This window comes from Pyricularia pennisetigena, chromosome 6 (assembly GCF_004337985.1).
Source record: "Pyricularia pennisetigena strain Br36 chromosome 6, whole genome shotgun sequence".
Taxonomy (NCBI): domain Eukaryota; kingdom Fungi; phylum Ascomycota; class Sordariomycetes; order Magnaporthales; family Pyriculariaceae; genus Pyricularia; species Pyricularia pennisetigena.
In genome coordinates, this window is record NC_043744.1 from 492,370 (window position 1) to 506,845 (window position 14,476).

Here is a 14,476-nt window from a genome sequence, read left to right on the forward strand (position 1 = left end):
CCCCCCCCCCTTCCCTCAAGTGGGCAAGTTTCGTCGGGCAGTTTTGTCGCTCGTGTGCGATGATGACCTGTCCTGCCTCCAAATAGCCAGTCCGAACATGTCCTCCTGCTGAATCTGCTGGTTGCTTTACTACTACAGCTTCCCCCCACCCCCACTCACCCACGGCCGCAGTTCCAGCGGCGATCCCGGGAACCCTCGGCAGTTCCGGCCGCTGGCCGTCCCCTCGGGATTTCCGAGCCCTGTCGTGAGAGCTTAGCAGGCTTATCACTAGGACGCTGGTTGCGGGCTTGGGACGTCTCGAGCATGGGAAATGAGCTGCAGGAGGAAGAAACATGGAGGGGGGAGGGTAACAATTTACTTCATTCCTTGGGTTGGCCCACAAAGCATGACACGGATGGGCTTGGGGGGGATAGCGCACATGGGGCAACACAAGCAGCAAAGGTGCAAAGAAAAAAAGAGAAGAGACTAAAATTGTACGGCATCGTTTTCTTTCTACGTGATTCTCTTGCTGTTAGAAATGTGCCTAGTTCCCCCCCGTGATACCCCCCTCGTCAGGCAGATGGGGTGGAACCGGTGCAAGGCCGCTGTCCAGTCGAGAAGCGCCCTCCCTTGAGATCCCACGTGCTGCTGCTCGTCTGGCGTTCTTGCCACCCCCTCAAAACTTGTTGATTTTGGCTTTTTCTTTGGACTAACTATTCCCAGATTGTCGGGAAGGGCCCGCCGCCGAGGGAAGACAGAAAGAATCTACTCTGCAATCTGGTTGATGACGAGACAGAGCTGTTGAGACATGGCTGGCAGTTTTTTTCATGCCTGACCCCCCCTTCCCCTTTCTTGTTGCAGATCGTTTTGAATTCTCATCATTTAAAGCAAATTAACTCGATTGAGTTTCGCTGATGGGGTCCTGTTAGTGTTGGCATCCAGTAGGATATAGTATGTGTATCTACGATGTACCCCTAGGGGCGTAAGAAAAAGAAAAAAACAAACGCAGAAACAGAGACGGTGAGCGGCCTGAGAGAGTAAACGGTCACTGCGGCACAGATTGCACCTTTGGCGTTTACATGCGGCCGGGACTCTGGCGATACATCAAGATTCAAAGCGCTTTGGTACCCGACCTGAGCGGAAGTGAACAGGCGGCATGCCATTTTTTTCTATTCACTTCTCATGAGAATGAAAAGAAAATTGGTTCACTGGTATTCAAAATCATAGCTGTTCATCCTCGGTCAGTCTCCCCTCAAGGACTTGGGATGGACAGATGACGGTTCAGGAATTCAAAAGACACCACCCCCGCAAAGAAGAGCACGGCGTAAAGAGAAGCACCCGCGAGACTCGTCGACCAAAGGTGGTACCGCGTTCCACAATCGCCGCAGATTAAACAGCACGTCCATACCAGACCCGTGCGAAGAATTCCGCCAGGGCGGAGCAGCCAATCAGCCATCCCGAAAACCTCCCTCTTGTTGGTTGGGCGCACACTGAACCTTTGGGTCAAAGACCCTATGGCCGTTCATCCGGACTAGACTAGATGATGTGGCTTGCCGATGAGGGGGCAAGACGGGGCCCAGATCCGAAGCACAAAGTAATAATAACAAAAGAAAAAAAAAACAAAGCACCCTATGCCGTTCGTTGCCAAGTTACCTCCGTTGTGTTAGTTTGATTTCGCGCGAGAACAAAAGAATGGTTTGAGGGAGTACAAGCCGACTGGGAGGGGAACAGAGAGCAAAAGGTTGTCAGCCCGAGTCAAACTCTGCAGCAAATCCCAGCGTGCCGGGACTAGGCTATTCTTAATATTTCAAGTGGGGGAGAGAGGGTAAAATGATGAGGAAAAACAAGGACAGGTCGAGGGAGGGACATTCCTGTGACAGGGTGAACTGAGAATCAAAGCAAGACAGAAGTTAAGAGAACATCAACAACCTTGGTATTTGATTATGATCAGGTCACAAGGGGGTCAGCATTGCACGCACTCCTCAGATGACGGATATACACTAGGTCACGCCCCATCAAGGCTGCTCACTCTGAGATCACCATTACCGCCAGACCTTTGGGTGCTGACATTTTGCTTGCCGACAAACTATAAGTGAATCTTGAGACCAATGGCTAAAAAACGAAGCATCAAGAGTCCCATGAAGACTTACTTGTACCAAGGCCATCTAGCAACGTGATATCTCTTGTTGACAATTCTAGGTCAAAATCAAAAGCTACTGCAAATTTACTACCAAATGCTAACGGATTGTGAACACCGACAGAAGAATTTCATCATGCAAAGCGACGATCGTGAGTGAACCTCTGCACCCTGGCCTTGGTTAATCTACACAAAACGTTTGTGTCAATTACGATAAGCATTGAAATATCGAAATTTACCATGGTGCAACTCACGTCTATAAAGCAGTGTTGCAGCTAAAGGATTGCAGACCGCCTTGGGGGGGAAAGAAAGGGCCCTTGGTTGACGACCGATGAAATGCTTTCCGTTTATGTGTGCTTGCATATTCGTTCATCCCACCTGATGTTCAAAAGGCAACCCGGAGGTGCCACAAAACGCGGCTAAGATGGTAACACCAAAAAAGAACAGCGTGATACAGAATCTCCAGGACTTGAGGTGATGATGGATACTTTGGGTCACCCAGAAACTTCGCCAACGGTACATAGCTTGTATCAGCACATTTAACGACGTCAATATCCGGCACGTGAATCTTTTCATGCCGGAGTCGAACCAAGTGAGTATGGGTTCCCCAAGAGACTGATACTATTGCCCAAAACAAGTTCATAATATAAATTCTGTAAACAAAGATTGTATTCCTCAATCCTTTCTCATGTGTAACCTCGCTTGCTTGTCCTCGGCACTACGGTCGTAACAAGCGCCCTCTTTAAGTCCGAGGGAGCACCATGATGACTGCCCACCAAGCCTTTCACACTGCCGCCACCCAGCGAGGACGTGATGTTGTGCAAATACTAAGAAGATGAAAGAAAATAGCAACGACGGAGCACAAAGACCCGGTCAAGAAAAGATGCAAAAGACGCATGCTTGCAGGATCTTGAGGAAACCCACCCGAGGAACTGGGAGACGAGGCAGGTAGAGAGGGGTAGCAAAATTTGGAGGGGGAATAACAATGTTGGCGGCGCAGACAGACGGGTAGCCGCATAGGACCTTCGTACACCGCAACCGACTACATGGTAATGGTGCAGTCCTAAGAGAGAAAGAAAGGGAGAGAGAACTGCGCTATGCCGATTCGAATATATGCTGGTGCTGTGCTCCGTCTTCAGTTCTCTTTTTTGTTCTTCTATTTTCCTCAAGGATGTCAACCATGTAATCAAAAAATCAGAAAAAAAAAAAAGAAAAACTTTCCCCGGTGCATATGAGGTGACAAGGGTCGTGGCGAAAACCGGACGTTCCCCGGACCAACCATTTACGATCCTGGGGTTACACCACTGTCCGCATTTATAGCAGTTGCTAGATATGAGAGAGAAAAAAAGCACTCGCGCGATAAGGGTGAGAAGAACGTCTCACCTCCCGCCCTGGACTAGATCTGGTTACCCTGGTCATAAAACCTACCGCCATTTTCGCCCGGTTGCCCCTGCTCGCGCCGGCCGCCAGCTGGCCCAATCGGCTTCTCTTCGGTCAGGGGAGCCGGCTATGGAGAAATCCAGACATCGGCCAGGCGGTCAGGCCAGTAGATAGCAATAGGGTCTACCTACGGCCGTTGATGGATTTGCTTCGAGCCGTAGCTTCCTTCCGATCCGATGGATGCCATCAGCTTGTAAGGTGAACGTAAACATATGCAAAGTTCACGGGGTCTGTTTCGATGACTCTCAAGATTTCATCAACCAAGATAGTTGAGCTCATGGCTCCTATCAGCATCACACTAGAAACCATCTTATTCATCGGCGGAGAAGATGTTGCAAGTTAAGATTCACCCACGATTTGAAGGCGGTTCTGTTAGTGTATGGCGTAGTTGTGCGACAAACAACCCCATGTACCATTTGAGCTATGTTTTGCGGTTCTTGTCGGATAATGTTGCACAGCCAGATTGTCGAAAAAGAAAAAAAAAATGGTGAAGGTGGCCTGGCAAATATGCAGTACAACACCGCGTACCATTTATTGCATGGCCGGCGTATTACGATTTGTCCAAATTGCTGGGACCCGCTGGCCAGTCCGGGACACGAAAACTAGGCCAACAGATGTAAAGTCAGCAAGAAACATGGTCATTCCAAGTAAAAGAATCGAGGCTATCATCAAGACGTTTGATGGTGCATGCAAATCTATGAAATGCACAGTACGGAATAAGATAAGAGGTATCACGCATGGGTGAAGCTAGCGGTTGAGGCAAATCAGACAAAAACCACGTTGTTCTGGCCCAAGAATTGGCTAGATGCTTTTCTTCGTTATTCTCTTGGTTCGACAGCATCAAGAAACAGACACAGGTCCCTGGCGTTTCCTGTCCATTAACCAAGCTGTCGGACTAGACAGTTGACTCGGAATGCGCAAAGGACAGACAAGGGCCTGGCGGCCGAGAAACCGTGCCGTCCGTGGTTCGCAGTAGCGAGGGGAAAGCATGTCTTGTCACTCTTGCGTGTGTGTGTGTATTGGTGTGTCTTGTCTGAGAAGACCGCCAGATCTGGAACCAAAACCTGGCCCTACTATCGACATGCATGATCGTGCTCCGCACTGCCCGTACGAGCGGCGCACAACTTCTGTACCTGTTCCGTATCGCTTGTGCTTCTTATACGAAAAGCTTCGTTACCGGGGAATTTCTGCCGAAAAGGGCACTGGCCTTGCCCGAAATCAAATCTTGGCCGCCGTTGCATTGAAGACTGGGTCCCAAATGTGATCGGGCTATTATACTCAGACCCGATTGAACCAAGAAGAAGGGGGAAAGCGGAAAGACTGGCGATCAGAGAACTTTTCCAATGGCTGAAATCTTGGAAAAGCTACGCTGCAAGGCACGAATAGGTGGCTAAATAGGATTGGCCAATCTTGAAATCTGGGTAGCAGTGGCCGGCCATTCATTGATTGTCCCGGTTTTCTCTCTAGGCTGCATAAGGCCCCCGATGCGCCCCAAATGTTCGGAACTGACGCTGCAACGTCGTTGTATTAGGCCAAGCCTGCCTTAGACTACTGTAGACCAGTGGAAGTGCCAGCTTCTGGTCTTGGTTGATGTCGGATCTGACGCTTGTCAAACATGCAAGACGAGGCGCCAACTTCGGCTCAGGCCGAGAGCAAGGAGAAAGCTAGACACACAACAAAGAGAGAGAGAAAAAAAAAGTGAGATATTGCGGGGTGAGGGCCGGGCCCAAGTCTGTGCAACAAGATGGAGTGCAATCCGGCAGGTCGAGGTGATCATCGCTATTCCTGACTGAGCGGGAACTGGTATTGACCACACTGCTCCATGTCATCATCAACGGCGGATTGCAACGCTGAATGTTTCCGGTTATCGTGTCAGGGAATTGAATTTGGTAACAATGTGCAGGTAGGTCCCTACCTCGGCGCCTTGAGTTGGTCAGCTTTTATCCAATTGACATCTTTTAATAGTTTAATTATTCTACGGCCGTTTCCTCCGCCGGGTTCTGGCTGTGGACTTGACAAAAGTCTACCAGTAGACTAGTGCGTCTGGAGGGAATGGGGAGGCGGCAGAAATGACGAGGACATGGCGCGGCGTGAATCGGTAGCGAGGGAGCGGGGGGGTATAATAGAAGTAAAAATAGAAATAGACAACGGGAGAAAATAATAGAGTGCGCTCAGTTCTCAGACGACACGACGTCAAAAATGATCCCCCCAGTCTTCAAATGGATCGTCTCTCTCATTTGAACGAACGGGGTGGCTAGACCTGTTCGTTGTGGACGGTAACTTGCAGGGCAAGAAACATTTACCGTCTGTGCGGGCAATCTGCCATCCAATGCAAGGAAGCGTGGGGGGTTTCTGTTGGTGTGGGTGCGTAACTGAGCGACCGAAGAAAGCTTGATACCGGCCTAGACCTGTGCCGTGAGAAAGAGTCTGGTCCGAATCCATGAAAAATGCTCACCGCATGCTTCTCAAGATCCATCTGGTCGGAATCGAGCACAAGTACAAGATGATGGTTACGGTCGCACGCGCGGCATTGTGCGACGTCTGCCGGCTCTTCAGGAAAGGTCAATCAATCCACGGGGAGGGAGTCCAAGGGTTGGATTCAGCGGAAGCCCAATACATCCAGCAGCTTGGCCACAGCAGGAACGGAAACACTGTGCAACTTTACCCCCGATTCCGACTATCTATATTTCTGCACCTGGGAAAAGACCTTTTACGATGAAGCCAATTCACAATTGAGCGCAACGGCCAGGATGAAGTTCATGACAGCTGCGGCGCGATAAGTGTTATTTTTTCGGATGATGCAAGGTAGAGAAGAAAAAGTTGGCGGGTGCAAGAAATGAGGGTCGATGGGCAAGGCAAGCAAAATGATGAACAGAATGAATTTGAGACGACTTGACCTGCACGTCGCCTACCTACCTACTACCTACTACTACCTTACTACCCCACTACAGTACCTACGTACCTATGTACCTGTCTACTGTCAGATAAGTACATTCGCAGCAATAACAAAAGCAAGTAAGCCTATTATGCTGTCCGTACCTACCCAAACTGCCTTGAGGCGCCTAGATTAATCTGTCTAGGCTATGGATGTTATTCGCTCCTTCCCTGCTAGGACCCAGGTCAATTGAGGTCATCTCTGACGCGGTCATTTGCAGGCCAAGTTTGAGTCGGGCGGAAGGCGCGGTTTCGTTCCCCGCCCTGTATCAAGACCCTAATTTCCAGGCAGCCTGCGAGGTAAGGCAGGTGCGTGGCGTGCCATCTGCCCGAGTGTAAGATCTTCCCGCCGGATTGATTCTACCCCACGAGACCCGGCGACAATTCACCAAACGCCACGAGAAATTTTTCTGTCCAGTCCCAGTTCAGTCCAGCAGAATTCGCAGACGCACCATGGAATGCATGGCGGAATCTTCCACCCACTTTGCCTAGATAGCCCGCCTCCCAGACATGGCCCAAAATTTTGATTTTACCTTTAGGCCCGTTCATCAAGTTCCACAATTCAGTCGATTGAAAGATGGGTCGTTGAATCAAACCTCTGCGATCCCGTTGTTATGCGGCTGTCTGCTGCGCCGGCGCGTTTCTGAGCTGCCGTTGCAGGTCTAGTTCTTCCGTGTGCGTGTGGCATCCCAAAGTCAATCAATCGTTCCAGGATTGAAGCTCTGCCTGCACTATACACCTTGTTGCAACCTGTGGACAGGCTACCTAGCCAGCGAGCCAGAATTTCATCGTCTTTGTGAGCCCAAGTACGGGCGTATCTATTCGTCGTTTCGTATCTGCAACGCAAACGCCCTACGACGCCCAGCTCGCTTTGAACGCCTTTTTTTATCCTCTGTTAACATCATCACCTACCGTGCACTAAAGGTAGATTGGGGGACTAACTGAGTGACTCCTTGTCAAACCACACCTCAAGCTCACTACAGTCGATCGGGCTGCTCACCGGGGGTCACCCATGCTTCCGACCCTGATTGCAAGCGCAGTGTCTCCCGGATGCAACCAAAAGATTTACCTCCTCTTTATCGCCACTGCCCCCTTTGGAATGAACCAGTCTGGAGGCCTGGCTGTGGCACAAGCAAGGTCTAGATACTTGCAGGATACCCAATGTCTACCCTCCGATCTTGCTGTGAATCCACGTGACACACACCTTTGTCGGCTCCGAGCAAGGGTGCGAGATGCTTGTACGTGTTTGAGTACTCTCCGAGTTGCCCCAAGTCTTCCGCTTGAAACGATGTCTCTTTTTTTTGCACCTGTGAGAGTACAAGGCTTGTAGATGGTGGCTTGGGTAGGGGTGTGGACATCTCCATCAAATATATGGTCGGCCACTTCTGCCCTCGCCTCGAGCGTCCAGCAGTCCTTGCTCATCTCGTTCGGCTCTCTTGCTTCAATAGACCGTATGGTTTCTTGATTGTCTTTTCTTAACGAGACAGTCCCATTACCTCGACAACCATCCTCCAAACCTGCATTGCCCGCTTCACGAAACTGCTAGCGCAGATAGCCCTTCAAATACCATCTTGTCCAGTCTCACTCATCTCAATAGCAATAACCTCAAAGTCTTGAACAACTCCGGGCCTTGGCTGTGAAGAATCCAATAGCTCATTTCTCGGTCAGTTTCATCCCGCGTCTAGCCATCCCTTTCCTGGATCTATGTCGTTTTGAGGCGTCGAAAAAACGAAAGGAAAAAGAAAAAGAAATCCTCGAGCGGCAGCGTTCGGCTGTGGGAAATTTGGCACCGCACCGCTGCCCACTCAATGGAGGCCCATCCGTGCCGTCTGCCAAGGTGGCGTTTAAGCGTGTTTAAGCGCCTCAAGGGAGCAAACACAGGGAGACCCTCGAGGCTGAGCGACGCGAAACGAAAATGGCGTTTGATCAATAATTCCATCGATTCAATCGATTCGTTAATTGCCCGTCAATCCAAGTTGGCCCAGGGAGAAGAGACGCAAGTGGATGGATGGCCTGGGCGACAGGAAAAAAAAAAAAAAAAAAAGGACATGGAGCGTTTGAGCCAAAATGTTGCAATTGAAGTCCTGGCTGACAAGTTTGTTACTTTATTTCATCACAGGAATTGTCATGCGCGCGATCTCTTTGGCGATTGAGCAACGCGCAAAACAAGGCCTTCACCAATCCTAGGGCTGATCGTGCACACCATACGCGAGTACCATACCGTACCATCGGCCATCTTCTGCCGGGCGATCTGCGTTCGGCAGCTAGCAAGGGATCCGTCCCGGATCTGTCAACTCCACCTTGCGGTCATATACGCAGCAACAAGTCCAAATCAGCCAGTCGGAGTAAATACAGACAAAAGGAAATAAGGTACGAAGGAAAAGAAAGCTCTGGCCGTTGTGGAGAAGGAAAACTCTACCAAAATTTCACTAACGGTCACAAAACCAAAAGATCTTGCGTCTGCATCATTTTCTTTTGTTTCCTTCCACGGATCTGGTTATTGGAAGTAAGAGAGCAAACACGGTAGTAGCGTGGGAGCTGGATGCACGAGACCAGGTATGACCTTGCACATCCCGCAGGTGGCCTTTTGCCTAGCCAACCAAGCACTCCCGATCCAACCCTTGCTCTCTCTCTCTCTTGGATGCTGACACCCCCCCTCCACCCACCCTACTTTCTAGTCACTTAGAAGCACGCCGTCATTGCCAAGGATTTGAACACACTCCTCCTCCTTCGGAGTGCCTCTAAACAGCGACGCAACTGGTGGGTTTCGTTCTTTGTGGTTTTTTTTTACATGTTCTAATTTTTTCTTCTTTTTTTTTTTTCTCTCTTTTTTTTCGCGCCCTTTAGGGCCGCTCTTACGTTCCCTATGAACTTTCTTGCTCTCTCCCCTGTCCTTATCCTCGTGCCGGGGTCAACCGGCCTACCAATCAATGACAGGAAAGTATTGCTTTTTTTCGGGCGGGCGGCGCGCCTCCCACGTCTCTTTGTAATTTTGGTGCTTTCTTTGCCCGATTGCCTTCCTCCCTCCCGTTTGCCGTGCCTTAGCTTCTAAGTTACGGGCGGCTTTCTCTGTGGCTACCGTACATACATACCCTTGGAAATTGTTGGGCAAATGTTTCTATTGATGCTTCAGTACTGACTCCGCTCTACCTTTGCCTCTGGTTGACATCTCTATCTCTTTCTTGCCGCACTCTTTCGCCCAACCCCCCCGTCCCCTCACCCTCACTCACCGTCGAGTCTAGCCTAGTGGTTATCTATGTCCCCATGACGGTGATCGGCCATCCCCACACCTCCATCCTGGCTTGTCCACATCCGCTTTTGCAAGTACACCCTTGCAGCGGAAAAGCTGCTCTGTTCTTGGCCCTGCTACATCTTACGGGCCGTGCTCGTATACCTTCTCGCCCGTCCATTACCTGCGCTGCCAACCGTTAGTTCAACGTCACCTGGTGAAAAAGATAGGTACTGTCTCTCAGTTTCTCCTGGCAACTATGGTCAAACGGAGGCGGCAAGGCACGCGTGCATTCCGCTCCTCTACTCTACTCCACACTCATGGGCGGGGGCGCATTTCTCATAGTGAAGGGATTCGGGAAAGCAAGACACAGGGAGGCGACGGTGGAGGAACGCGAACGCGTTTTCCACCACTTTGACCTCTATCAACGCCTCCTTCGCTCGACTTCATCCCTTCCAAATCCCTCCTTTCAGCCTTTGCCAGAGCTGACAGGACTGAACATCAAACCTACATCTCAAAGGCAGTGCCGCTGGTGTCCTTTACTTCCTCAATATCTTGTCCATCAACTCCCCATCAGCGGTTTTGTCAGGGCACGCAACACTACATCAAGTTGCCACACCAGTCCCCCATGGCTCTGGCTGTTATTTGAATTTTCAAAGTGCGTCCTTCGGTCGCTGTACCGAGCGAGTGTCTCGCCCTATTCATTTGTGTCTTGCGCCTTCTCGCCCTCTGCCTCCTGCAACAATCCGTTCAAACCCAGGACAACTTTCTCTCTGCTTTCCTTTGTTCTTCCACCACCAACTCCGCTTGTTTTACTTTGAAAGGGTTCATCTCATGTTCGACAAAAGTCAAGTTGTACTGACGCAAAGAAACGAAGCAGCACACCTCTGGGTATCTGCATGCAGGTTTGGACGGCGCCTGTGGTCAGGAACCATATTGGTTAATATTATCTCTCCAGCCAGCAGTGTATTGTTTTGACTGGCACAGCCCCGTTTCTGACGACACATAATCAACTACATTCCAGTGCTCGATGTCCAGGAATGTCAAGGTACGATATTTTCACTTGGGAATTCCACACTCCCAACTATCTTGCCTGCCTCTCCTCTCTTGCTGGTATCTAAGCGATTCCAGCATATGTAACCTCTGTCGCTTCCCAAGACGGGTCTCAGACGGATAGCCAATCGCTAGCCAACTCGCACGAGTACAGGGATCCCTTTGCATTGTACCTCTGAAAGAGCACAGATGACTTGCTTGGTTGCTAACATGCTAGCATGCTAACAAACAGACAGTCTCGGTAAAATTAAAAGACATATCAAGTCAGACGGTTCACCCCTTCCCGCGCCGAAACCTCCTCACATAATTTGTATCGAGCGCTTCCCGAAACATTCATCTTGACTGCAAATTCTCCCCAGTCCTCATCGTGGCCTGTTTGACCACCACACTTTCTCCCTTTGCCTCAGGAACCCTCAAACCCGCCTCAATGTCGTCAACACGTTTAGAACAGCTCTCCTACAAGTTGTTCGAGGTATGTTCAGATTCCAGCCAAGCACGTCAATATGTGACGTCGTCTCTGATTTAGTGAAATGTGCAGCCCGGATATCACAATCAGCGGCCCATCATCGTGGATGAGGAGCTCCAGTCCCCAGATACCGTGACACTAGCATACGAGGAGGAGGCCGCAGCGAGGGCCAACGGAGGTGGTCTCTCTGTCTCCATGTCTGCATACAAGTCACAACAACCACAAGTGCACGGTAAGATATATCTTTGATTTTCCTGTTACGGATATTTAGTTGTTTGAATCTCTATTACCTGGAGGAGCGGTGATGGAACTGACTGTTTTCTTCTCGTTTGTGCCGCCTCCAGCGTTTGCAGAATCGCCTTACTCTCAGTTCTCGCCGCAGTCGTTTGCCAGCCAACCGACAGACCATGCAACACCTCAGCAAATCAACAACATTGCCTTTGCTTCAAACAATGCCGTGCACACAGCAGCATACGGGCCCAGCTCTCCATCGGATAGCGGCGCTGCTGGAGATTTCACGGTGCTTTCGAGACATCCCGACAGTGGACCTGTCGGAACAAGAGTGACATTGACTGTTTCAAGCGCAACGGATTTGACGGCGAGCACATCGTACGTTTGCGTCTCGTTTGGGTCTCAGAGATGTCCGGCTCAGGTGTGCAAGAAGGTCGAGAACAACGGGGGCTGGGTTTTTACCATCTCGGCAGTAGCGCCGCAATTCCTGCTTACACAATGCAACCCACCTAGCGACGTGCCCTTGACGATTTTTGTCGATGCAAACGCGGATAGCATGACACGCGTGGTGAGCGGAGGCAGCTTTACATATCTCCTCGAGGGCGGGTCGCATGGGCACAGCGGGCAGCTAGCGGGGAGCCATGGGTCGGCTGGTGACTTGGTTCAGGGGCACGAGGACACCACTCTCAAGGGCGAAGGCCAAGTCCACGTGGATCCCCAGGGGAATGCCACGCCACCACCGTCAAGCTCAGGCCACCATATTGAACAACATAATCAGCAACACCAGGCCTCGCACTTGACCGTCAGGACGTCAGGCATTTCCAACCCGAATGAGCAAAACCAACATGACCAACATCAACAGCAGCACCAGACCCACGATGAGCAACAGTTGCAGCATGACGCTCTTGCTTCCGAGTCGACTACAAATACTTACGGATATCCCGCCGCCGGCGTTGCAGCGCCCGAGGCGCAATCGGTTCCATCTCAGGTACAACATCTACAGAACGACTTAGCCGCCGCCGCTGCCGGATACAACCAGCAGGGAGGCAACGACATGCTCAGCTCTTACAGGACACGGTCATCCTACCTTGACCACAGCTACCGGCCGTCATCGAGCCTTCGCCAGAGCGCCGGGTCCACCTGGACCACCCCCACCTACGGCAGCCAGGATGGCACGGAGCGATACGACTACGGCCGCGACACGACGACGGCCCTGGCCAGGCCGGCGATGATGACGGCATCCCCTCGGGTATCGCAGCATGGACAGCATGCACGGATGTCGAGCGGCCTGGTGCGCACCAGTCACCTCTCGGCAAGCGCCCAGCAGTTAGGCATGGGGTACTCTGGATCGTGGGGCGTCCAGAAGGCGCAGCTACACATCAGAGGAGGCACTGCAGCGCTGGACTCGATGATGACGGACCGCTGGACGAGTGAAGAATGGACCTACCAGCGACGCATAGTCCTGTTTACCAAGCGCCACAACGGGCCCAATCTACATATCGACTTCCGCCCTGTTTCGGTTTCAGAGCGGCCCAGCAACTCGATCTGCATCAGCTGCATCTACTGGGCCCGAGGACCCAATGAGAGGGGAGAGTGCTACGTCACTTCGGTAGACACCATTTACCTTTTGGAACGCCTTATCGAGCCCCTCGCCACGATGGGTAAGTTTGGCGTCGAGGAGAAGAACCGCATCAGGCGCAACCTGGAAGGGTTCAAGCCCATCACAGTCAGCAAGGGAAAGCCTGAAAGCGAGGAGTTCTTCAAGCTCATCATGGGCTTCCCTAACCCCAAGCCAAGGAACATCGAGAAGGACGTCAAGGTATTCCCCTGGAAGGTACTCGGGCCGGCACTCAAGAAGATTGTGAGCAAGTACAGCTTCGACGCTACGGGAACCTCGTGCAGTCCAGCGATCCCCCCGCCGCAGTCGGCGCCTGTCTCGCACCTCCTCACCCCGGTCAGTCTTCCTGCTGTCTCGTACCCAGGGCTTTCGACAACTCCCATATCTGCCACCACAGCCACGGATCCCAGCCTCGCTTCTGGGTACGTCAGCATGGCCACGCACATGGACAACGGACTTCCCAGCCCCCGGTCCCTGCCAGGCAGCTCTTCTTGGTCCACATCGACAGCGACCTACGTTCCACCAAGCAGCAGGACCTTATCGCCGCCAATGAAGACGCATAGTCCACAACAGTCAAGCTCTGGTCTGAGGATATCAACGCTACCTGGCGTCTACGATTCACGAGCGGGACCTGTCGGTGCACCGTCGTATGGTTTGTCTAGCCATCAAACCCACAGCCCCAACCATCATCATCACCACAGCACGACTAGCGCGGGAACCTCCGGAAGATGGGATCCATATGACAGTGTACCGACTACGGGATCCTACTCAGTTCCCGTGGCCACCTCAACATACCCGAGTCTAGCTCATCATGCACACTCGCATGGAGCACACAGTGGAGTCTACGGGGCTCCTGCGTATGCTGGTGATGCCGGACAGCGTCATTAGGATGGCCGATTCGGATCCTTGTGCTTGCCGGAGCAAAAGAAAAGAAAAAAAAAGGCAACGCAGCCAAGGTCGCAACTGTATTCCCCCCCGTGATAACAGGATGTTTGCGGGTCACTGTGGGCTGAGCAAGCAAACCAGTGACAAGAAGGGTGGGGGTGGGGTATGGCTTGCAAAGAATACCACTCACAAGGCCTCTCACCGGTCCATGGGGAGGGGTGTGCTTGAGAACAAATGGCAGTCATTTTCGGTGCGGGAGGCAGCGTGTCGGGTCCGGTTCATGAAACGAGCAGCCTGTCTCCCGCGTGAGCATTTCTTCTGTTCTTTTTTTTTCGATGGAGCGACAATCTTGGGAGTTTGATTTCCTCTGGCGTTTAGGATGGGTGGTACATGGCGGTTTCAGACTTGCATTTCTCCCGCCATTTTGTTCTTTTTTTTTCTCTTTCTTTTCTGCCTCACTTCCTTTGCCGCTTTGATTTGCATCTTGTTGGATACCACCACATA

At 51.6% G+C, this 14,476-nt stretch overlaps 2 protein-coding genes across 2 annotated transcripts in view; one reads left to right on the forward strand and one right to left on the reverse strand.

Annotated features, from left to right (window-relative positions):
• Positions 1-305, reverse strand: part of PpBr36_04029 (uncharacterized protein) — a gene marked incomplete at both ends in the record, with an annotated part of 1,606 nt that extends 1,301 nt beyond the window's left edge. The window contains one exon of the mRNA XM_029891195.1: positions 164-305. Coding sequence (XP_029749350.1) covers positions 164-305 — 142 coding nt within the window. The remainder of the gene's footprint in view (positions 1-163) is intronic.
• A 10,894-nt stretch (positions 306-11,199) lies between these two features.
• PpBr36_04030 (uncharacterized protein) lies at positions 11,200-13,975 on the forward strand (the record flags this gene model as incomplete). Its single annotated transcript, XM_029891196.1, has 3 exons — positions 11,200-11,244; positions 11,311-11,470; positions 11,583-13,975. The coding sequence occupies 3 exons, from the start codon at positions 11,200-11,202 to the stop codon at positions 13,973-13,975; spliced, it is 2,598 nt and encodes an 865-aa protein (XP_029749511.1).
• Between the last annotated feature and the right edge of the window lie 501 nt (positions 13,976-14,476).